The sequence below is a fragment of the Gobio gobio genome, assembly GCF_949357685.1.
Source record: "Gobio gobio genome assembly, chromosome: 23".
NCBI lineage: Eukaryota > Metazoa > Chordata > Actinopteri > Cypriniformes > Gobionidae > Gobio > Gobio gobio.
Window position 1 is genome coordinate 2,545,421 of NC_137119.1, and position 25,000 is coordinate 2,570,420.

General features: G+C 39.4%; 1 protein-coding gene across 1 annotated transcript in view; it reads left to right on the forward strand.

The window, feature by feature from the left end:
- hecw1a (HECT, C2 and WW domain containing E3 ubiquitin protein ligase 1a) overlaps positions 1–25,000 on the forward strand; it is a gene marked incomplete at both ends in the record, with an annotated part of 155,103 nt that overhangs the window by 58,873 nt on the left and 71,230 nt on the right. Inside the window, 6 exons of the mRNA XM_079805563.1 lie at positions 1,038–1,113; positions 4,286–4,455; positions 13,650–13,792; positions 14,076–14,176; positions 16,886–18,190; positions 21,786–21,887. Coding sequence (XP_079661689.1) covers positions 1,038–1,113; positions 4,286–4,455; positions 13,650–13,792; positions 14,076–14,176; positions 16,886–18,190; positions 21,786–21,887 — 1,897 coding nt within the window. The remainder of the gene's footprint in view (positions 1–1,037; positions 1,114–4,285; positions 4,456–13,649; positions 13,793–14,075; positions 14,177–16,885; positions 18,191–21,785; positions 21,888–25,000) is intronic.

Genomic DNA, 25,000 nt, shown 5'->3' on the forward strand with positions numbered 1-25,000 from the left:
TGGTCATCTGTTGTGGTCATGTTACTGGTCATCTCCTGTTGTGGTCATGTGACTGGTCATCTGTTGTGGTCATGTGACTGGTCATCTCTTGTTGTGGTCATGTGACTGGTCATCTCCTGTTGTGGTCATGTGACTGGTCATCTCTGTTGTGGTCATGTGACTGGTCATCTCTTGTTGTGGTCATGTGACTGGTCATGTCTGTTGTGGTCATGTGACTGGTCATCTCTGTTGTGGTCATGTGACTGGTCATCTCCTGTTGTGGTCATGTGACTGGTCATCTCTGTTGTGGTCATGTGACTGGTCATCTCTTGTTGTGGTCATGTGACTGGTCATCTCCTGTTGTCATGTGACTGGTCATCTCTTGTTGTGGTCATATGACTGGTCATCTGTTGTGGTCATGTGACTGGTCATCTCTTGTTGTGGTCATGTGACTGGTCATCTGTTGTGGTCATGTGACTGGTCATCTCCTGTTGTGGTCATGTGACTGGTCATCTGTTGTGGTCATGTGACTGGTCATCTCTGTTGTGGTCATGTGACTGGTCATCTCTTGTTGTGGTCATGTGACTGGTCATCTCTGTTGTGGTCATGTGACTGGTCATCTCTTGTTGTGGTCATGTGACTGGTCATCTCCTGTTGTGGTCATGTGACTGGTCATCTCCTGTTGTGGTCATGTGACTGGTCATCTCTTGTTGTGGTCATGTGACTGGTCATCTGTTGTGGTCATGTGACTGGTCATCTCTTGTTGTGGTCATGTGACTGGTCATCTGTTGTGGTCATGTGACTGGTCATCTCTTGTTGTGGTCATGTGACTGGTCATCTGTTGTGGTCATGTGACTGGTCATCTGTTGTGGTCATGTGACTGGTCATCTCTTGTTGTGGTCATGTGACTGGTCATCTGTTGTGGTCATGTGACTGGTCATCTGTTGTGGTCATGTGACTGGTCATCTGTTGTGGTCATGTGACTGGTCATCTCTTGTTGTGGTCATGTGACTGGTCATCTGTTGTGGTCATGTGACTGGTCATCTCCTCTCTGACAGGCGCTGAAGCCGGTCATCAGTCCTGAGCGTCCTCAGACTCTGGGCAGCAGGAGACTCATCAGCTTCTCTCTCTCAGGTACAACACTGTTATTCATCTGTTCATTTACATAACACACACACACACACAGTCTCGTGTTAGTCTTGAGTATCTATGGAGTAGTGTTGATCCTTCACACACACACACACACACACTCACACACACACACACTCACCGCCTGCGGTTTCCACTCATGACCGGTAACACACACACACTTGCAGAACTCCGGAAACACAAACTGCATCCACTGTTCCCTTAACGCTGGGTTATTGTGAAGCTGAACAAGGTGATCTTTCCCTCACACACACACACACACACACTTCTTTAATGACATTGTTGATCTCGTGTCTAAAAACACAATGTTGGGTTTAGGGGTAGAGGTAGCGTGTGTGTGTGTGTGCTCATCCGGCAGAAGTGCCCATATAAGGAGTTCCACCCTTTATGATGTCATACAGGGCCGTACTCCCGATACTCATGTGAATCCTGAAGGAGTGTGTGTGGCACAGGATCTGAGATGTTGTCCATGTTTATCATGAGAATCAGATCTGACAGTGGAATGAGGCAGAATGCATTCATTCCTTCAGTTGTTCTCTCTCTTCTCCTCTGCATTGCGATGGCCACACCATCCAGGATTCCCCAGCGTTGTATATTTTATTCATAACTTCATCTCCACCGTGAGCTATAAATATCTGCACATTAGAGGCTGTGCAGAAGATTCTCCCGTGAACACTGGATGCGTTCAGTGATGGGAAGACGTGTGTGTGTGTGTGTGTGTGTGTGTGTGTGTGTGTGTGTGTGTGTGTGTGTGTGTGTGTGTGTGTGTGTGTGTGTGTGTGTGTGTGAGAGAGAGTGTGATGGGAAGACGTGTGTGTGTGTGTGTGTGTGTGTGTGTGTGTGTGTGTGTGTGTGTGTGTGTGTGTGTGTGTGTGTGTGTGTGTGTGTGTGTGTGTGTGTGAGAGAGAGTGTGATGGGAAGACGTGTGTGTGTGTGTGTGTGTGTGTCTGTCTGTGTGTGTGTGTGTGTATGTGTGTCTGTGTGTGTGTGTGTGTGTGTGTGTGTGTGTATGTGTGTCTGTGTGTGTGTGTGTGTGTGTGTGTGTGTGTGTGTATGTGTGTCTCTGTGTGTGTGTGTGTGTGTGTGTGTGTGTGTGTGTGTGTGTGTGTGTGTGTGTGTGTGTGTGTGTGTGTGTGTGTGTGTGTGTGTGTGTGTGTGTGTGTGTGTGTGTGTGTGAGAGAGAGAGAGAGTGTGATGGGAAGACGTGTGTGTGTGTGTGTGTGTGTGTGTGTGTGTGTGTGTGTGTGTGTGTGTGTGTGTGTGTGTGTGTGTGTGTGTGTGTGTGTGTGTGTGAGAGAGAGAGAGAGAGAGAGCGTGTGATGGGAAGACGTGTGTGTGTGTGTGTGTGTGTGTGTGTGTGTGTGTGTGTGTGTGTGTGTGTGTGTGTGTGTGTGTGTGTGTGTGTGTGTGTGTGTGTGTGTGTGTGTGTGTGTGTGTGTGTGTGTGTGTGTGTGTGTGTGTGTGTGTGTGTGTGTGTGTGTGTGTGTGAACTGCACCCATCACACACTCAGGCGCCGCGTCTCTCGTGTTGAAGCGCATTAAGCTCATCTTCTGCAGATTATGACATGGCAATAACGCGTCCCAGCGAGCGTCTCCATCTCCTGTCTGGAGGCTGAAGAGGATAATGAACTCCAGTGGGATTCTCACAGCTCCTGCTCAGATTCCCCGGATCAGACTGAAGACTGAAGAGAGTGATGTTATAATATCACATGAACACCAGAACATACAGAACATAACCCTCTGAAACACAACTGAGTTCAATCACAACACTATTATTATTATCATTATCATTATCATTATCATTAACATTATCATTATCATTATCATTATCATTATCATTAACATTATTATTATTATTATTACCAATGTTAACTTTAATATTATTATTATTATTACCATTATTATTAACATTAATATTATTATTATTATTATTATTATTATTATTATTATTATTATTATTATTATTATTATTATTATTATTATTATTATTATTATTGTTGTTGTTGTTATTATTATTATTATTGTTATTGATGTTGAAATATAATAATAATAATAACAATTTGATTAATTATTTATATTGGATTGTTAGCAAATTTGTAAGTATGATTAATTAATTAATTAATTATTAATATATTTATATATATAATATATATAATTTGAATCCATTTTTATTTAATTTTACAAATACAATTTTATTAAAATTACTAAAATAAAATAAATAAAAATATATTGTTAAATATATATTAAATATAAATTATCCAGATGTTGAAGGGCAAAATTATTATTATTATTATTATTATTATTATTATTATTATTATTATTATTATTATTATTATTATTATTATTATTATTATTATTATTATTATTATTATTATTATTGGTGTTGAAATATATAGCAATAATAATAATAATACATTTAGTAATTATTTTATTAGATGTTTTCTCATTTTAAAGTATTATTAATTAATTATTTGTATATATTAATTTTTTCACATATATATATATATATATATATATATATATATATATATATATATATATATATATATATATATATATATATATATATATATATATATATATATATATATATATATATATATATATTTATATATATATTATTGTATTAAAATTACTAAAATAAAACAAATATAAATATATTGTTAAATATATATATATTAAATTATCCAGAAGTTGAAGGGCAAAATTAGTATTGTTATTATTATTAGTATTATTAGTATTATTATTGCTGTTGTTGGTTTTATTATCATTATAATTAATTTAAATAATACTATATTAATAAATAATAATTGTAAATAACATTGAATTGTTATCAATTTTGTGTTGTTATTAAATCATTATTTATTTTTTTAATATATAATATATGTATGTATGTATATATGTATATATATATATATATATATATATATATATATATATATATATATATATATATATATATATATATATATATATATATATATATATATACTTGTTTGTCAGAATATAATATATAATAATGTTATTGTTTCATTTGATATATAATAGTAATAAATATTAATTATTAGTAACATTCAATTATCAGATTTTTGTTATTATTAAGTGTTTATTTGTGATTTAATGTATGTATGTAAGCCCTGTGTGTGCTGTATTTCAGACGTCCAGGCCGTGGGTCTGAAGAAGGGGATGTTCTTTAATCCCGACCCGTATCTGAAGATCTCCATCCAGCCGGGAAAGCACAGCCTCTTCCCTTCCCTACCTCACCACGGCCAGGAGAAGAGATCCGGCATCATCCTCAACACGGTCAGCCCCATCTGGAAGAGAGAGGTCAGTCTCACACACACATCTGTAGAGGCATCTGTGTGTGTGTGTGTGTGTGTGTGTGTGTGTGTGTGTGTGTGTGTGTGTGTGTGTGTGTGTGTGTGTGTGTGTGTGTGTGTTACTCTTGTTATTCTTTATTCTTTATTCTTTATTCTTTATTCTTTATTCTTTATTCTTTATTCTTTATTCTTTATTCTTTATTCTTTATTCTTTATTTGGATCCCCATTCGCTTCCACAAAGTGGTTGCTAATCTTCCTGGGGTCCACACAGCCATAGGACAAAAACATACAAATATAATAAAACCAAAAATACGATTGCGTTGTTTTAACCCAGCGATTGGGTTGTTTTAGCCCAGTGATTGGGTTGTTTTAGTCCAGCGATTGGGTTGTTTTAGTCCAGCGGTTGGGTTGTTTTAGTCCAGCGGTTGGGTTGTTTTAGCCCAGCGGTTGGGTTGTTTTAGCCTAGTGATTGGGTTGTTTTAGTCCAGCGATTGGGTTGTTTTAGCCCGGCAGTTGGGTTGTTTTAGCCCAGCGGTTGGGTTGTTTTAGTCCAGCGGTTGGATTGTTTTAGCCCAGTGATTGGGTTGTTTTAGTCCAGCGATTGGGTTGTTTTAGCCCGGCAGTTGGGTTGTTTTAGCCCAGCGATTGGGTTGTTTTAGTCCAGCGGTTGCGTTGTTTTAGCCCAGCGGTTGGGTTGTTTTAGTCCAGCGGTTGGGTTGTTTTAGCCCAGTGATTGGGTTGTTTTAGTCCAGCGATTGGGTTGTTTTAGTCCAGCGATTGGGTTGTTTTAGTCCAGCGGTTGCGTTGTTTTAGCCCAGCGGTTGGGTTGTTTTAGTCCAGCGGTTGGGTTGTTTTAGCCCAGTGATTGGGTTGTTTTAGTCCAGCGATTGGGTTGTTTTAGCCCGGCAGTTGGGTTGTTTTAGCCCAGCGGTTGGGTTGTTTTAGTCCAGCGGTTGGATTGTTTTAGCCCGGCAGTTGGGTTGTTTTAGCCCAGTGATTGGGTTGTTTTAGTCCAGTGATTGGGTTGTTTTAGTCCAGCGATTGGGTTGTTTTAGTCCAGCGATTGGGTTGTTTTAGTCCAGTGATTGGGTTATTTTAGCCCAGCGGTTGGGTTGTTTTAGTCCAGTGATTGGGTTGTTTTAGTCCAGCGATTGGGTTGTTTTAGTCCAGTGATTGGGTTGTTTTAGTCCAGTGATTGGGTTGTTTTAGCCCAGCGGTTGGGTTGTTTTAGTCCAGCGATTGGGTTGTTTTAGTCCAGCGGTTGGGTTGTTTTAGTCCAGTGATTGGGTTGTTTTAGTCCAGCGTTTGGGTTGTTTTAGTCCGGCAGTTGGGTTGTTTTAGCCCAGCGATTGGGTTGTTTTAGTCCAGTGATTGGGTTGTTTTAGCCCAGCGGTTGGGTTGTTTTAGTCCAGCGGTTGGGTTGTTTTAGTCCAGCGGTTGGGTTGTTTTAGTCCAGCGTTTGGGTTGTTTTAGTCCGGCAGTTGGGTTGTTTTAGTCCAGTGATTGGGTTGACACCGCCGTCGGTGTATGAATGAGTGTGTGAATGGGTGAATGTGAGGCAAAAATGTAAAGCGCTTTGGATGGCCGTAGGTCTGTTAAAAGCGCTATATAAATGCAGTCCATTTACCATTTACCATTTGTTTTAGCTCAGCAATTGGGTTGTTTTAGCCCAGTGATTGGGTTGTTTTAGCCCAGTGGTTGGGTTGTTTTAGCCCAGCGATTGGGTTGTTTTAGCCCAGCGATTGGGTGTTTTAGCCCAGTGAGTGGGTTGTTTTAGCTCAGCGATTGGGTTGTTTTAGCCCAGTGATTGGGTTGTTTTAGCCCAGTGGTTGGGTTGTTTTAGCCCAGTGATTGGGTTGTTTTAGCCCAGCGATTGGGTGTTTTAGCCCAGTGAGTGGATTGTTTTAGCTCAGCGATTGGGTTGTTTTAGCCCAGCGGTTGGGTTGTTTTAGCCCAGTGGTTGGGTTGTTTTAGCCCAGTGAGTGGGTTGTTTTAGCTCAGCGATTGGGTTGTTTTAGCCCAGTGATTGGGTTGTTTTAGCCCAGCTGTTGGGTTGTTTTAGCCCAGCGATTGGGTGTTTTAGCCCAGTGAGTGGGTTGTTTTAGCTCAGCGATTGGGTTGTTTTAGCCCAGTGATTGGGTTATTTTAGCCCAGTGGTTGGGTTGTTTTAGCCCAGCGATTGGGTGTTTTAGCCCATTGAGTGGGTTGTTTTAGCTCAGCGATTGGGTTGTTTTAGCCCAGTGATTGGGTTGTTTTAGCCCAGTGGTTGGGTTGTTTTAGCCCAGCGGTTGGGTGTTTTAGCCCAGCGGTTGGGTGTTTTAGCCCAGCGGTTGGGTGTTTTAGCCCAGTGAGTGGATTGTTTTAGCTCAGCGATTGGGTTGTTTTAGCCCAGCGGTTGGGTGTTTTAGCCCAGTGAGTGGATTGTTTTAGCCCAGTGGTTGGGTTGTTTTAGCCCAGCGGTTGGGTGTTTTAGCCCAGCGGTTGGGTGTTTTAGCCCAGTGAGTGGATTGTTTTAGCTCAGCGATTGGGTTGTTTTAGCCCAGCGATTGGGTGTTTTAGCCCAGTGAGTGGATTGTTTTAGCTCAGCGATTGGGTTGTTTTAGCCCAGCGATTGGGTGTTTTAGCCCATTGAGTGGGTTGTTTTAGCTCAGCGATTGGGTTGTTTTAGCCCAGTGATTGGGTTGTTTTAGCCCAGTGGTTGGGTTGTTTTAGCCCAGCGGTTGGGTGTTTTAGCCCAGTGAGTGGATTGTTTTAGCTCAGCGATTGGGTTGTTTTAGCCCAGCGATTGGGTGTTTTAGCCCAGTGAGTGGATTGTTTTAGCTCAGCGATTGGGTTGTTTTAGCCCAGCGGTTGGGTGTTTTAGCCCAGTGAGTGGATTGTTTTAGCCCAGTGGTTGGGTTGTTTTAGCCCAGCGGTTGGGTGTTTTAGCCCAGTGGTTGGGTTGTTTTAGCCCAGCGGTTGGGTGTTTTAGCCCAGTGGTTGGGTTGTTTTAGCCCAGCGGTTGGGTGTTTTAGCCCAGTGGTTGGGTTGTTTTAGCCCAGCGGTTGGGTGTTTTAGCCCAGCGGTTGGGTGTTTTAGCCCAGTGAGTGGATTGTTTTAGCTCAGCGATTGGGTTGTTTTAGCCCAGCGGTTGGGTGTTTTAGCCCAGTGAGTGGATTGTTTTAGCTCAGCGATTGGGTGTTTTAGCCCAGCGGTTGGGTGTTTTAGCCCAGTGAGTGGATTGTTTTAGCCCAGTGATTGGGTTGTTTTAGCCCAGCGGTTGGGTGTTTTAGCCCAGTGAGTGGATTGTTTTAGCTCAGCGGTTGGGTGTTTTAGCCCAGCGGTTGGGTGTTTTAGCCCAGTGAGTGGATTGTTTTAGCCTAGTGATTGGGTTGTTTTAGCCCAGCGGTTGGGTGTTTTAGCCCAGTGAGTGGATTGTTTTAGCTCAGCGGTTGGGTGTTTTAGCCCAGCGGTTGGGTGTTTTAGCCCAGTGAGTGGATTGTTTTAGCCTAGTGATTGGGTTGTTTTAGCCCAGCGGTTGGGTGTTTTAGCCCAGTGAGTGGATTGTTTTAGCTCAGCGGTTGGGTGTTTTAGCCCAGCGGTTGGGTGTTTTAGCCCAGTGAGTGGATTGTTTTAGCTCAGCGATTGGGTTGTTTTAGCCCAGCGATTGGGTGTTTTAGCCCAGTGAGTGGATTGTTTTAGCTCAGCGATTGGGTTGTTTTAGCCCAGTGGTTGGGTTGTTTTAGCCCAGCGGTTGGGTGTTTTAGCCCAGTGAGTGGATTGTTTTAGCTCAGCGATTGGGTGTTTTAGCCCAGTGAGTGGATTGTTTTAGCTCAGCGATTGGGTTGTTTTAGCCCAGTGATTGGGTTGTTTTAGCCCAGTGGTTGGGTTGTTTTAGCCCAGCGATTGGGTTGTTTTAGCCCAGTGATTGGGTTGTTTTAGCCCAGCGATTGGGTTGTTTTAGCCCAGCGATTGGGTGTTTTAGCCCAGTGGTTGGGTTGTTTTAGCCCAGCGATTGGGTGTTTTAGCCCAGTGAGTGGGTTGTTTTAGCTCAGCGATTGGGTTGTTTTAGCCCAGTGATTGGGTTGTTTTAGCCTAGTGTAATCTGTTTATGTATGAACCACAGATGTTTACTTTCATTGTTTCATCATCAGTAACGGTGGTTTGATACGAGTCTTAAAGTGACAGTTCACACAAAAATGTAAATTCTGTCATTAATTCCTCACGTCAAACCCGTCAGACCTTCGTTCATCTTCAGACACAGATGAAGATATTTCTGCTGAAACCCCAGAGCTCTCTGACCCCTCCATAGACAGCAGTGTGATGAACACTTTCAAGTGACTCCAGTGGTTCAGCCTTAATGTGATGAAGAGATGAGAATACTTTAGAGCGCAAAAACAAACAAAAATAACCATTTTATTCATCAATCTCTTCTCGTCTGTGTCAGTCTCCTACGCCAGGGGTTTTCAAACGTTACGATGGACCCCCAAATATGATGAACCTGAACAGTTTTGGTGCCACTTCATTTGAAGGTGTCCTTGTTACAGTGTAAATATACAATTAAGTCGTGAATAATATTAATGAACAGCATGTGCATATCATAAGATGAGGGTTTGGCTTAGGGCCAAATAATTTCTTCTTCTTTTGTTTTCCCTCCTTTTCTTTAATGACGGCACTAATGGATTCACCTTTACAGTATAAAACATGATCACATGGTCACTGTCACATATTTGCATATTTAGTTAATGAAACAGAAATAATAGTATCTTAATATTATTATGATTAAATATGAATATAATACAAATATTATATTAATTATTTAAAATTTTTTACATTTGTTTCCATATTTCCATATTTAAATGAGATATTGAATCCCATGTTTATAATGTGGTCTCAGACTTTTGGAATCTCCTGTATGTTTTGATACATTAATAAATATGTTTTGTTTATAGTTATTTATATGCACTAATATTTATTTACCTATGCATATACAGCTCTGGAAAAGGTTAAGAGACCACGATTTCGCAATGTTTTTGTCAATGTTGTCACTAAAAACCTTTATTTTTGATATCAATAATTATGTGGTTTCTAGTGCAAATGTATATCCCTGATATCAGGAATTGAATATGAAAGGCAGCTATGGTGACCTTTCACTAGTGAAAATGTAATTGTTGATATCAATAATTCATATCCTGCGAATGAATAAAAGTCAAAACGGCTTGCCATATGAGTCGCAGTGGAGTGATGTCACTCCGCTCTTCCATTAATTGGCTGAAGGGCCTGTCAATCTAGAACTAGTGGACCAATGGGGACGCTTCAGCCCGCCCTCATTTACATGAAACTCCAACTGCAAGATTTGGAAAAACAAGAATGAGGAAAGAAGAGAGAAAAACATATCAAGTTAAAGCTGTGAGCAGTATTTATCGGGGTTCAAGCATTTAAGGCCTTTAAGTATTTAAGGCATGTTGAATTGAATGCCTTTAAGCACTAAATTAACCAAAACTGAGAGCTCAGGTGAAATGAAGTGATAAACTGACAAAATGTGATTGTAAATATAATAATAGTGACTTATAAAGTCTTAATGTGAATTATAGAACAATATTAGTGAGTAGTATGACAAAATCCCTATTTTAACCAGCAGGTGGCAGCAGAGGATCAGTAATTGGCTCACATTCATTTTTAATATGTCTGTGTTTGGTTTCAAAGTACATTTTCCATCTTAACTCTATTAAACGTGCTTAAACACACACACACACACACACACACACTATTGTAGATATAGCTATTTGAAACAAATGATAGAAATTAAAATCCTTGGTGCAAGTCTCCTTTTTATAACCATTTTCAAGTTTCATATTACTCATTATGTGGAACAATTGACAAATACTACTATTTAAATATAAATTAAGACAAAATGTGATTTTAAACATTATAATAGTGTGTTTTACCGTCTAAATATGAAGTATAGAACAATATTAGTGAGTAGTATGACAAAATGAGTATTTTAACCACCAGCAGGTGGCAGCAGAGAACCACTCATTGGCTCACTTTCATTTTAAAATTGCAGAACATGTAAGAGAGCAGAAAGAGCAGAGTAATAAAACCAATGAAAACATACTTTTTAAGAACACATTATACAAGTTTACGTTTTGTGCAATACAAATTTGAACGTGTTTAAAGTTTTGATCCATGTTTGTTATTGTTTTTTTATTTTGATTCATGATTATAATAATTTTATTCTTGACCAAGTTGTTTGCTATTCTGATCATTTTGCATTATATTGGAATATATTTTTACTAGTGTTTTTACATTTTGATTTCACGCTTATTATCTTTTATCCATGACTGCATTTGGCAGGAATTTAATCCCATAAAAAATTAATTTTTCCTAAATATATATTTACAAATATATATATGAATATATATATATATATATATATATATATATATATATATATATATATATATGAATATATATATATATATATATGAATATATATATATATGAATATATATATATATATATATATATATATATATATATATATATATATATATATATATATATATATATATATATATATATATATATATATATATATATATATATATATATATATATATATATAATCATGAATTTCATTTGAGAAGGTCAGGAATTTGGAAATATTCTTGATGTTTTCTAATTCAAAATCATTGTAAACATCATGAATATGCCATATACCACCCAGTTTTGTCCAGATTAATAACTGCAGGTCAGAAATTGGCATATGATGAGTAGAATATGCTAGTATGAATGCATATGTTTGCTTGATCATATCATTTGGTGATGCAGCAGGTCTGATCCTGATGGGAATGATGAGGATTAGAGTGAATGTGAATCTTGTGCTGATGGTGAATGGGATTATTTTGGATTGGCCATGTTCTGTCCTCTCCACTGATATATTTCTGCTGACCGTGTCTCAGACACACTGGATCTCCATCACTAAAGATCACACACATGTTTACTCTTTACATCCCAGAATGAGTGTGTGTGGATCTGTATCCCTCTCTCTGAAGGTGATGGCTGGTGTGTGTTAAACCTCATCAGTCCTCCTCTGCTTGTGTGTGTTATCTTCCGCTCACTGGCGTTGATAATGCGGTGTGTGTGTGTGTGTGTGTGTGTGTGTAGGATGGCGTGTGTTTTGTCGTGAGGGCGGGGGGGCATTGGCGTAATGTCATTGTGATTGCAGAAGCTGCTGAGTTTGTGTGGCGCTGATTGAACCGCTGGCCTAAAGAGTCCCGAGTGTCTCCTTGATGAGGAATCATGATGCCGTGGTTAATGGTCCAGTCCAGTCCAGTCCAGTCCAGTCCAGTGCTTTCACTGACCCGTCAGACTGCAGCCATCCCTCAATATACATCCCTTACAGACTTATATTCTCATTATTCATTCATTCATTCATTCATTCATTCATTCATTCATTCATTCACTCTTTCCTTCCTTCTTTCATTTGAATTTATTTTTATTTTTATTTAAATGTATTTATTATTTTTATTTTATTATTTAAAACTACAAATGTAATTATTAATTATATTTTAGATAAAAAAAATTTACATGAAAAAATAAAACAAAAACAAAACAAAAACTAAAAAATAATATTAATGTATTAAATGAATTAAATAAATAAATAAATATTTATTTAAATAAATAAATATGTATTTATTCATTTAAATAAAAAATATATAATTTTATAATTTAATACATTAATATTTATTTATGATTTTTGGTTTACATAACTTACAAAAAAATGTGTATTCATACTTTAAAATAAATAAAATTAAACATAAATAAATAAAAAATAAACATAAAATAAAATAAATAATAAAATATAAAATAAATAAAAATAAAAATAAATATGTATTTATTCATTTAAATACAAAATATATAATTAAATAATTATTTATTTGTATAAATAAATACATAAATAAATAAATAAATATGAAATAAATATTTATTTTGTATTTTAATTTATTTTATAGTTTATTTTTATTTTATTTTTATTTTATTTTTATTTTATTTTTATTTTATTTTTATTTTATTTTTATTTTATTTTTATTTTATTTTTATTTTATTTTATTTTTATTTTATTAATTTTAAAGTATGAATAAAAATTTTTAAGTTATGTAAAACAAAAATCATAAATAAATATTAATTTATTAAATTAATGAAATAAAAAATATTTATTTAAATAAATAAATATGTATTTATTCATTTAAATAAAATAATATAAAAAAATTATGTATTTATTTATATAAAATGAATATTGAATAAATATTTATTTATTTACATTTATTCTTTTTATTATTTAAATGTATTTATTTTATTTTTTATTTTTTATTTTAATCTACAAATGTAATTATTAATTAAAAATGTTATTACATGTAAAACAATATTTTTTAAAAAATTGTTAAATGAATTAAATAAATAAATAAATATTTAAATAAATAAATATGTATTTATTAATTTAAATAAAAAATATATAATTAAATAATTATTTATTTATATAAATAATATTATTTATTTTTATTTATTTAATATTTTATTATTTATTTATTTTTATTTTATTTATTTATATTTTTTATTTATTTTAAAGCATGAATAAAAAATATTTTGTAAGTTATGTAAAACAAAAATCATAAATAAATATTGATTTATTAAATTAATGAAATAAACATTTATTTATTTAAATAAATACATATGTGTTTATTAATTTAAATAAATACTATAAAATAATAATGAATTATTTATATAAAATGAATATGGAATAAATATTTATTTATTTATATTTATTCTTTTATTTTTATATATTTTTCAATTTAAATGTATTTATTATTTTTATTACCTTTTATTTAATTGTATTTTTTATTTATTTTTTTACTATGAATTTAATAATTTTTTACAAGTTATGTAAAAAAAAAACACAAAAAAAACATTAAAAAATATTCATGAATTTCCCTTAATAAATAATTGTCCTAAATCTAATAAATGATTAGCCATTTGAGATGGTCAGAAATGCATATTTCTAGTCCGTGTGTTCTGAACATCAGATTCCCTCGAGGATGAAATGGAGGATAATAATCCTCGAGGTAATTCATGAAACAGAATGTCAATCAAAGAGAAGGAACTCGACAACAATCTGTGGGTTTACAACTGAGCAGTCTTATTTGATTTTGCATTCACAGCGGTTTAACTTTGTGTCCCTGCCGACGGACGTTTTGGAGATTGAGGTAAAGGATAAATTTGCCAAGAGCAGACCCATCATCAAACGCTTCCTGGGGAAGCTGGTGGTGCCGGTCCAGAGGCTGCTGGAGAAACATGCAATCGGGTAAATCTCTACTAACTACTCATTTACCATACGCTTGATCCCACTGAGCCTCAATCCTCAAGATTACGCTCTAATTCTTGACTTGCTTCTCAAATGACTGGTCCATTTGGTGATTTGGTGCATGTTTTCCAGTTTTCATAGACCTAAAGATATGTTTATGTTTACAAGTAGATACTTCAATTTAAAAGACAATGCATGTTTTTGGTTTGCCTGTCGATTTATTTATCGATTTGAGATTATGAAATGTCAATCATCCCTGTCTCTCTTGTCTGTGTGTGAACAGGGACCGTGTGGTGAGTTACACTTTAGGCCGCCGGCTTCCAACAGATCACGTCAGCGGCCAGTTGCAGTTTCGTTTTGAGATAACCTCATCAATTCATCCAGGTCTGCAGGGTGTTTACACTGCATCTGCTTTCTCACTAACAACATACAAATCCTGGGATCATTTGTTTATGTATTTGTTAAATAATTGTTTAAATAAGCACACTCTTTGTTAAGACGGCAGGTGCTTTGCAACTCTGCTCAGTCATTTAAAATGCTTAATATTTCCAAAATTATTGCAACCGTTACCCAAAGGAGTTGTTTAGTCAACAATAAAAGCTGTCATCATTTAATCGCCCTCTGTAACAGAGATCCACTGGAGGCGAGTGTAGATGAACCCAAGTGCAGTTTTATTGCCAATAATCCAAAGTGAGCAATCAGAAACCTGACTTGGACTTAACTTTGACTTTACATTTACATTTACATTTATGCATTTGGCAGATGCTTTTATCCAAAGCGACTTACATTGCATTCACCATTGCATTACATTTTGTCAGTTCTTGACTGGACTGGACTGGACTGGAACTAACCTGACCTTGACTTGACTTGACTTGACTTGACTTGACTTGACTTGACTTGACTTGACTTGACTTGGACTTGATTTGGACTTGGACTGGTGACTTGACCTGACCTGACCTGACCTGACCTGACCTGACCTGACCTGACCTGACCTTGACTTGGACTTGGACTTGGACTTGGACTTGGACTTGGACTTGGACTGGTGACTTGACCTGACCTGACCTGACCTGACCTTGACTTGACTTGACTTGACTTGACTTGACTTGACTTGGACTTGGACTGGACTGGTGACTTGACTTGACTTGACTTGACCTGACCTGACCTGACCTGACCTGACCTGACCTGACCTGACCTGACCTTGACTTGGACTTGGACTGTACTGGTGACTTGACCTGACCTGACCTGACCTGACCTGACCTGACCTGACCTGACCTTGACTTGACTTGACTTGACTTGGACTTGGACTGGACTGGACTGGTGACTTGACTTGACTTGACTTGACTTGACCTGACCTGACCTGACCTGACCTGACCTGACCTTGACTTGGACTGGACTGGTGACTTGACTTGACTTGACCTGACCTGACCTTGACTTGGACTTGGACTGTACTGGTGACTTGACCTGACCTGACCTGACCTGACCTGACCTGACCTGACCTGACCTGACCTGACCTTGACTTGGACTTGGACTTGGACTTGGACTTGGACTGGACTGGACTGGTGACTTGACTTGACTTGACTTGACTTGACTTGACTTGACTTGACTTGACTTGACCTGACCTGACCTGACCTGACCTGACCTTGACTTGGACTTGGACTGTACTGGTGACTTGACCTGACCTGACCTGACCTGACCTTGACTTGACTTGGACTGGTGACTTGACTTGACTTGACTTGACTTGACTTGACTTGGACTTGGACTGTACTGGTGACTTGACTTGACTTGACTTGACTTGACTTGACTTGACTTGACTTGACTTGACTTGGATTTGGACTGGACTGGACTGGACTGGACTGGACTGGACTGGACTGGACTTGGACTGGTGACTTGACCTTGACTTGACTTGACTTGACTTGACTTGACTTGACTTGGACTTAACTTGGACTTGACTTGGTCTTGGACTGGACTGGACTGGACTGGACTGGACCTGACCTGACCTGACCTGACCTGACCTTGACTTGACTTGACTTGACTTGACTTGACTTAGACTTAACTTGACTTGACTTGACTTGACTTGACTTGACTTGGACTTGGACTTGGACTTGGACTTGGACTTGGACTTGGACTTGGACTTGGGATTTGGACTGGACTGGACTGGACTGGACTGGTGACTTGACTTGACTTGACTTGACTTGACTTGACCTGACCTGACCTGACCTGACCTGACCTGAGTTGACTTGACTTGGACTTAACTTGGACTTGACTTGGACTTGGACTGGACTGGTGACTTGACCTTGACTTGACTTGACTTGGACTTGACTTGGTCTTGACTTGGTCTTGGACTGGACTGGACTGGACTGGTGACCTGACCTGACCTTGACTTGGACTGGACTGGACTGGACTGGACTGGACTGGACTGGACTTGACCTTGACCTTGACCTTGACCTTGACTTGGACTGGACTGGACCATCTTTGGAGTGATTTGCTGACACTGGTCACTCCCTCACCAATCACTGGTATTGGGAAAGAGTTGCATGAATATTCTTCAGAATGTCTTATTTTGTGCTCCACGAAAGAAGAAAATAATTTGGGTTTGGAACAACATAAATAAATAACAGATTTTAATTTTTGGATGAGCGATCCCTTCTTTGTCAGAATTTTTTTTTGCAAAAATTGCACATTTAGGAGTTTTGCTTGTTGATAATGTGTGCAATAGTGTAATTATTTTATTTATGCTTAAATATTTATTTTCAGAATTTATTTTCACCACTGAACTCTTTTTTTTCTTCTTGTTCTACCTCACCTGTTTTTACTATTTGTTAAATATTGTTTTTTTTAGTTCAATAAATGTTCCTTTTTTAAATTGTAAATTTTAAATTGTTATCATCCTGATCATTGTGTCATTTTTATGATGTAAATTGAGGGAGCAAAAGCAGTATCGGCTCCAAATATCGGCTCAAGAAAATCGGCAGCTCGTATCGGTCATCGGCTAAGGCTGATGAAAAAAAATCGGCATCGGCACTAAAAAATCCATATCTGTCGATCCCTAGTCTGTTCAACCACACTGACAGATTTATTTGTTCTCCTTGATAGATGATGAGGAAGTGTCTCTCAATGCAATGCCAGTCTTTGATGTGGTACCCGACCCGGAGGCTGAGCTGGAGCCAAACGAGGACCCACCACCTGCTTCTGATCAGCCTATGGAGGATGCATTGAATTTGGGACCTGACCCCCTGGAGCCGCCTGCCGATTGTCCTCCAGACGTAGAGACCCAAGATGCTGTGCTGCTTACCTCTCTAGATGATCCCCAACCGGAAGCTGATGGATCAGATGAGCTTGTAACAGCTCAAGGAGAGACACTATTGAGTGATGCCACTCAAGGAGAAACTGCGGAGCAAGACCCTGGGAAAATAGATATGCAGGAGGAAACCGTGGCTGAGACTCCTTTGGAGGTTCTGGAGAGCCATGATGCTCAAGACACAGGTGGAGATGAAACAGAACCAACTGGAGAGCATGTAGATATTGAGGGAGGCTCAGAGCATGTTGACCTGAGGGTGGAAGGAGATGGGAATGAGGAAGAACCCTGTTCCCCAAGGATGCGGGGTGCCTTGAAGCGCAAGAGCCGACCCTGTTCGCTTCCTGTGTCCGAATTAGAGACCGTCATCGCCTCGGCCTGTGAAGAACCTGAGACGCCACGGTCTCACTACATCCGCATTCATCATTTGCTGCACAGTATGCCGTCAGCTCAGTGCCACCATGACAGCCAAGACGAAGACGAGGTTCTTGAACCAGAATCCTCTGAGGAAATCACTGTCAAACCCCAAGAGGACAAAGATGAGGATGAGGTGTCTGAAGCTCAGTCTACATCCATCGTGCCCGAGTGTCCTAGACCCTGTTGCAGGCGTACTCTACCACGCAGCCTCTCCATCGAACGCTTGTTCGAACTCAACCAACTTCTGGAGGGTGAAAGACCCTCACCTCACAGCCTCCGGCCGGACAGCGAGGATGGGGAAGGAGGCAGAAGGGAACCTCGAGTGAGTGAGTGTGAGCTGTGCGACAACTCCTGCTACAGCACTTCGTGTTACAGCACGTCCTGTTACAGCACTTCCTGTTACAGTAACTCGGGTTATGAGGGTCGCAACCACCTCTGCAGCCACACCCGCCTCTCTTCGGTGGACAGCACTCGTCTGTCGGAGAGCACGGTTTTCTCCTCGCAGGAGGAAGAGGAGGAAGAGAACAGTGCGTTTGAATCCGTCTCAGACTCGATGCAGAGTCCAGAGATAAGGGAGCCAGGAGATGGGATGGTTCAGTGGAGGGAGTCGTCGTCAGAGGAAAGTCCCCATAGGGAAGGGGCGGTGGAGGTGTCACCAGTTGCTGGGCCCAGTGTTAGGCCATCAGGTGAGGAGCCTTGTCTAAATTATGCATTGATGAAAAGTAGGGTTGGGTACCGAAATCCGGTTCCAATATGGCACCGGTACTTATATAACCGGTATGTACTGGACCGAATCAGAACGTAGATTTCGGTTCCTCATTTCGGTGCCAAAATTCAAACGCGCTTTCGCGTGCTTCGGCTGAGCCAGAGACAGACGCTCAGCACTGGTCACATCACAACTCATGACAACTATTCAGTGTTTTCAACCACATCTCATGACAACTATTCAGTGTTTTCAACCACATCATGTTTATTTCAGGTTTCAGACATTTAAATGCTCATAAGTAGGCTACTAGCAAAAAACACACACTGATGTCTATGAAAGCGGCTATGACAATCCTTTCAGACGGTTATAATTTGACTAACGTTACGTGTTTTATTCACATCAGATACATGCACATTATATAGTAACTATATCGTTTACTCTGTTCTTCTTCCAGTTCACTGGTCACTTACTTTCATGTATTTCGTGAGACGAGAATGCACTCAAGTGTTGTAAATCCGACAGATCTGATTCTGAGGCGCAAACTAACATGGTGTCGCCCATTGCACTTTATAGATCAACTAACACACATTCACTCACACATTTGAACATCAGATAGTTTGTGACACAGTTAAGAAGTTTGTGAATATTTTGAATAAAAAGAAAAAGCTAAATAAACCGATACAGCTGAGCTGTCAGCGCTATTGCCGCTGCTGTGTGTCATGTGAGAAGCATGACGCGTCGCCATTGAAACATTAAGGCCATGCGTTCTAAAATATTTAGCCGGAGAATATGATCATATTTCAAAATAAAGCTGAAGTTTGAAGCTGGTTAGTAGCATACCAAGAATACAGACGACTGCTGTTATTACTGTAACTGTTTAGAGTTATATTAGTTTTGTTGTAGTTGGGTTAGGTGGCTTAGGTTTACTGTGAATTTGTAAATAAGTAAATTATAATTTGTAAATAAGTAAATTGTGTTTTGTATTTATTTATATTCATACATTTAAGTATACATTAAACTTTTAATAAATGGTTCCATTTAAATAAAAAATAAATAAATAAAAAGCCATTTAATGTCATCCACCTCGTTTTGTGGCCTTTTTTTTAAAAAAAAGTATCGGTTCAGGCACCGTTTAGGCACCGGAACCGTTTTAAAAGTATCGGTTTGGCACCGGAATCGAAAAAAAACCAAACGATACCCAACCCTAATGAAAAGTCTTACTAAACTCTTGGATGTCCCTGCTGAAAAGTCCAGCATTGCTGGTCCCAGCAAAAGGCATGTTTTGCATTCTGGGACCAGCCTCTGCCTCCGATCTTTTGAATATTCCGATCTATTATGACCTCTGACCTGTAAAGTTGCCAGAATAATAATCATACGCTGTTTGTTAATTGGCCAGAGGAGAACTGCCCCCCCGACTGAGCCTGGTTTCTCCCAACGTTTATTTTTCTCTATTCTGCTCCTGATGGGGTTTTGGTTTCCTTGCCACTGTTGCCTCTGGCTTGGCGTGCTCAGTTGGGGACACTACATTTCACTACACTTTTAACACATCATACGTCATCAGTGCGTTCATGTACGCTGTGAATGGCAGGCAAAAAGTTGTTTACATTCGTTAATAAGGTTAAGGTTTTCTCACCGGTGAATGACACATAATGTAATTATCGTCTCGCTTCTGGTCTGTGCGCGTTCATGTGTTTTGGAGGAGGCGTGTCTTTGGACAGCGATTATGCAGGGAGGGTGGGATCGTATGCTATCAATGCTAGCAGGCTAAAGTTAGCATTTGCCAGATCACCTATTGCACCTTTAAGTTATGTTCAGACAGTAGAATGTTATCACATTGTGTTGAATGTTTAATTGAACAACAATATAATTCTAGATAGCGAAAATAGAACTGCTATTTTGGAAGGTTAATCTAATATTGTGCTAAAACATCTCATTGACAGTTTGATCAATGATACAAGAAAGTAATGTTGAAAATGCACCTGATGAAAAATACACACGTATAATTGTTAGTGCTGCTTGCTCTGTGAAAAGGCTTGCCCAGTGATGAGTTTGGCTAATTACTGCTGAAACCGATAATCAGCCCATAATTAGTCCTTCACCTCCATTGACACCATTAATGGACACCAGAAAGGCTAATTTGTCCATGACATCTCTATTAATTTGTTTTCAAGATATTACATATAGGGTTAATTCAGGTCAATTGTGCCACTTTTTGACCATTTTGGTCCTGAATTCAACCTATATATTATTCATGGCAGTGGTTCTCAACTTTATATTGATTTTACATTAGACATTAAAGGGTTAGTTCACCCAAAAATGTAAATTCTGTCATTAATGACTGAGCCTCATGTGGTTGGACACCCGTCAGACCTCCGTTCATCTTCAGACACAAATGAAGATATTTTAGTGTAAATCTGATGCTCTGAAAGGCCTCCATTGGCTCAATGCACTTTACACTCTCAAGACCCTTAAAAGACACTAAAGACTAAAGTTACAAAGTCCATCTCACTACAGCGGCTCTACAATAACTTTATCAATCGGCGAGAATAGTTTTTGTGCGCAAAAAACCCAGAAATAACGACTTATATAGAGATGACCGATTTTAAAACACCCCATCATGAAGCTTCGAAGCGTTATGAATCAGTGAGTCGAATCATGATTCGGATCGCGTGTCAATCCGCCAAACTGCTGAAATTTGGCGATCCAAACTGCTGAATCGACTCACTGATTCATAACGCTCCAAACTGCTGAATCGACTCACTGATTCATAACGCTCCAAACTGCTGAATCGACTCACTGATTCATAACGCTCCAAACTGCTGAATCGACTCACTGATTCATAACGCTCCAAACCGCTGAAACGACTCACTGATTCATAGCGCTCCAAACCGCTGAATCGACTCACTGATTCATATCGCTCCAAACCGCTGAATCGAGTCACTGATTCATAATGCTCCGAACCGCTGAATCGACTTACTGATTAATAACGCTCCGAACCGCTGAATCGACTCACTGATTCATAACGCTTCAAAGCTTCATGATGCCGTGTTTTGAAATCGTCATCACTATATAAGTCGTTATTTAGGTTTTTTTTGCGCACAAAAACTATTCTCGTCTCTTCATAAAGTTATTGTAGAGCCGCTGTAGTGAGATGGACTTTGTAACTTTAGTCTTTAGTGTCTTTTAAGGGTCTTGAGAGTGTAAAGTTGAGCCAATGGAGGCCTTTCAGAGCATCAGATTTACACTAAAATATCTTCATTTGTGTCTGAAGATGAACGGAGGTCTGACGGGTGTCCAACCACATGAGGCTCAGTCATTAATGACACAATTTACATTTTTGGGTGAACTAACCCTTTAAGAGTAAACAGAGAGCACAGAAATGTGTATTAAGCTTTTCAAAAAATACATAAATATTAATTTATTAAAATACAATATTTTTGTATTTTTTATATTGTATATTGTAATTTAATTTATATACATATATACATACTCTCACCCTACCAGTTGAGAACCGCTGATTTATGGCATATGCAGATTGTCATAAGTCATGGGCCTGTATTGTGATTTTGTTGTAGGCAGTTGTCATTTGCAATGCGGTCATCATGCACTCACTCAGCTTCCTGCTTTGCGGTCTGATCCCCACCATTACCCAAGTGTGGATGAACCATTACCACCAAGTAAGCTTTCCTGAGTCATACCTTTCCCTCGCTTATGCCATTAACCTGCTACCTTCAGTGTGTGTGTGTGTGTGTGTGTGTGTGTGTGTGTGTGTGTGTGTGTGTGTGTGTGTGTGTGTGTGTGTGTGTGTGTGTGTGTGTGTGTGTGTGTGTGTGTGTGTGTGTGTGTGTGTGTGTGTGTGTGTGTGTGTGTGTGTGTGTGTGTGTGTGTGTGTGTGTGTGTGTGTGTGTGTGTGTGTGTGTGTGTGTGTGTTTCTGAATGCTCACTCCCATCATCTTCATCAATACATCTTATCATTGATATTGATCATTCTCGCCTTCTACTGAAACTTTCAGAAGAGTTGGATATACATACACTATATTACCAAAAGTTTACACGCCTGCCTTTACATGCACACAAGCTTTACTGCCATCCCATTCTTCACCCATAGGGTTTAATATGGAGTTGCAGCTCTAACAGCTCCAGCTCTTCTTTCCTCCAGGTTTAGGAGTGTGTTTATGGGGATTCTTCATTAGTGATGTTGGAGAGAAGGCCTGGCTCTCAGTCTCCGCTCTAATTCATCCCAAAGCTGTTCTATCAGGTTGAGGTCAGGACTCCAGTTCCTCCACACCAAACTCCTCATCCATGTCTTTATGGAGACGCTTTGAGCACTGGTGCATGCTGGGACAGGAAGGGGCCGTCCCCAAACTGGTCCCACAAAGTTGGGAGCATGAAATTGTCCAAAATGTCTTGGTGAAGCATTAAGAGTTCTGACCCCTGAAAAACACCCCCACACCATAATCCCCCCTCCACCAAACTTTACACTTGGCACAATGCAGTCAGGCAAGTCCCGTTCTCCTGGCGACCGCCAAACCCAGACTCGTCCATGGGATTGTCAGATAGAGAAGCGTGATTGGTCACTCAGAGAACACGTCTCCACTGCTCTAGAGTCCAGTGGCGGCGCACTTTACCCCACTGCACTTGCACTTGGTGATGTGCGGCTTGGATGAGCGGCTCGGCCATGGAAACCCATTCCATGAAGCTCTACACACTGTTCTTGAGCTCATCTGAAGGCCACAGAAGTTTGGAGGTCTGGAGCTCTTGACTCTGTGACCCTCAGCATGCGCTGACCCCGCTCTGTGATTTTACGTAGATGTGGAAGGTTCAACACTAAACACAACCGTCACAAATCATATAAACATAAATAGATTGTGTTAGATATAAGAAATACTCAATAGTTCATCTGTCACAGAGAAACCTCAGGAAATGAGTTTGGGTAAATGAAAACATGTCTTGGTGTTTAATACACAATATCTCGAGCTTGTTTAGGAAAGATTCGGAAAGGTCTGAATTTATCTGTAGTTTTGTACGCTCTTCTCGTTCGTGTGAAACGCTGTTTGAGAGGGATTTCCGGAGAACTAAAGCACAATCGACATGAATGAGCTTGAATCTCAAGAGATAAATGACGGTCTGATCCGATCTCTCCAGGGCTTTCTTCACAGTTGCCATAGCGATAGGCTGCGAAGAGGCTGAGGATGCATGCTGAGTTTATATTCAAAGCAAGTCAGATAAGAAGCAAGTCTTTCAAAGTAATATAGTGGAGTTGGAGGCCAATCATTCTCCAATCCTGGTGAAATTGCTTGGAAGTGGAGGAAAACTAAAGCATCGACTGGACCTGAGACACGGAAATCCTGTCAGTCCAAAATCTCACGTGGAGAATGACGATAAATGAATGGATCATATGGGATTTGTAGCATTGATTGACATCTGTTGACTGATTTCTGTCCAGTTGTGGATGTGTTCTGGGCAAACGTGTGTGTGTGTGTGTGTGTGTGTGTGTGTGTGTGTGTGTGTGTGTGTGTGTGAGAGCAGGCATGTGTGACTGAGCCATAGAGACGTCCTGTTCCTCACACAGCGCTCGAGTGACACACAGTGGAAGGAGATCTAATGTATGAGCAAACAACACACAAATGACTGCATGCGTGCCTGCGTGAGTGTGTGTGTGTGTGTGTGTGTGTGTGAGTGAGTGAGTGTGTGTGTGTGTGTGTGTGTGTGTGTGTGTGTGTGTGAGTGCGTGCGTGCGTGCGTGCGTGCGTGTGTGTGTGTGGGCCCTATTTTAACGATCTGAAACGCAAGTGTCAAAGCGTGAAGCGCAAGTAACTTTGTGGGCGGGTCTCGGCGCTGTTGCTATTTTCCCGGCGGGATAAATGGCTCTTGCGCCCGGCGCAAATCTAAAATGGGTTGGTCTGAAGTAGCTTCATTATAGGTGTGGTTTGGGCGTAACGTGAATAAACCAATCAGAGCGTCATCCAACATTCCCTTTAAAAGCAGGTGCGCAAGTTCCATTATGGATTGCTATTATTATGGCGTATTTACCAGGCGCACGCCAGGAGCGGTTCACAGCCGAGGAGACTGATGTTCTTGTAAGAGCAGTGAAAGACAGAGAAGTGAAGTTGTAATGTTGTACATTATGGTAAAGGTGATTTCACAGTCTTTTTTTTTTTCAGTCTTTCAGTTTTTCAGTTTTTCAGTCGATTTTTTTTCCTGGTTCTTGACGGACAAACCAATTTGTCAGATGTCCTTATATACATATATGTCTTGCCACTATTGAGAATGAGGAGATACGTCATGGTCGTGGGCGGAGTCTGAGCCCGTACACCATTCTGGGATCCTACGCTATCGGTTGCCAGGGGTAACATTGTAAGAGCGATACAGAGATCAGAGCAGGAAAGACGGCTCGAGGAATTATCATCGCGGCGTTTAAGCGGAGAAATTACGAGAAAACTTAGAAGAAATGGAGAAGAAGAGGTCTCTTACAGGGAGAAATTTACTACCAGCGCCAAGCTGAGGTATTTAGAGAAGCTGATATCAAAAACGTTGACCCATACGAGCTGCTAGGCAGAACTCCGAACTCTTTACCACCTTACACTGAAATGTTTCTATAAATATATTTCCTGTGCATTCTGAATAATAAATAAATATATCTCCCCACTATCCTGCAGCAGTCCAGTGCTCGTCCTCATTAGCAGTGTTTTTCTCTTACTGATCATATTTTATACCTGTTGAGTTTACATTTTTAAATTAATTTGACTAAAAATTTAAATGATCGTTTGTGTGCGCTGGTGCTTTTATT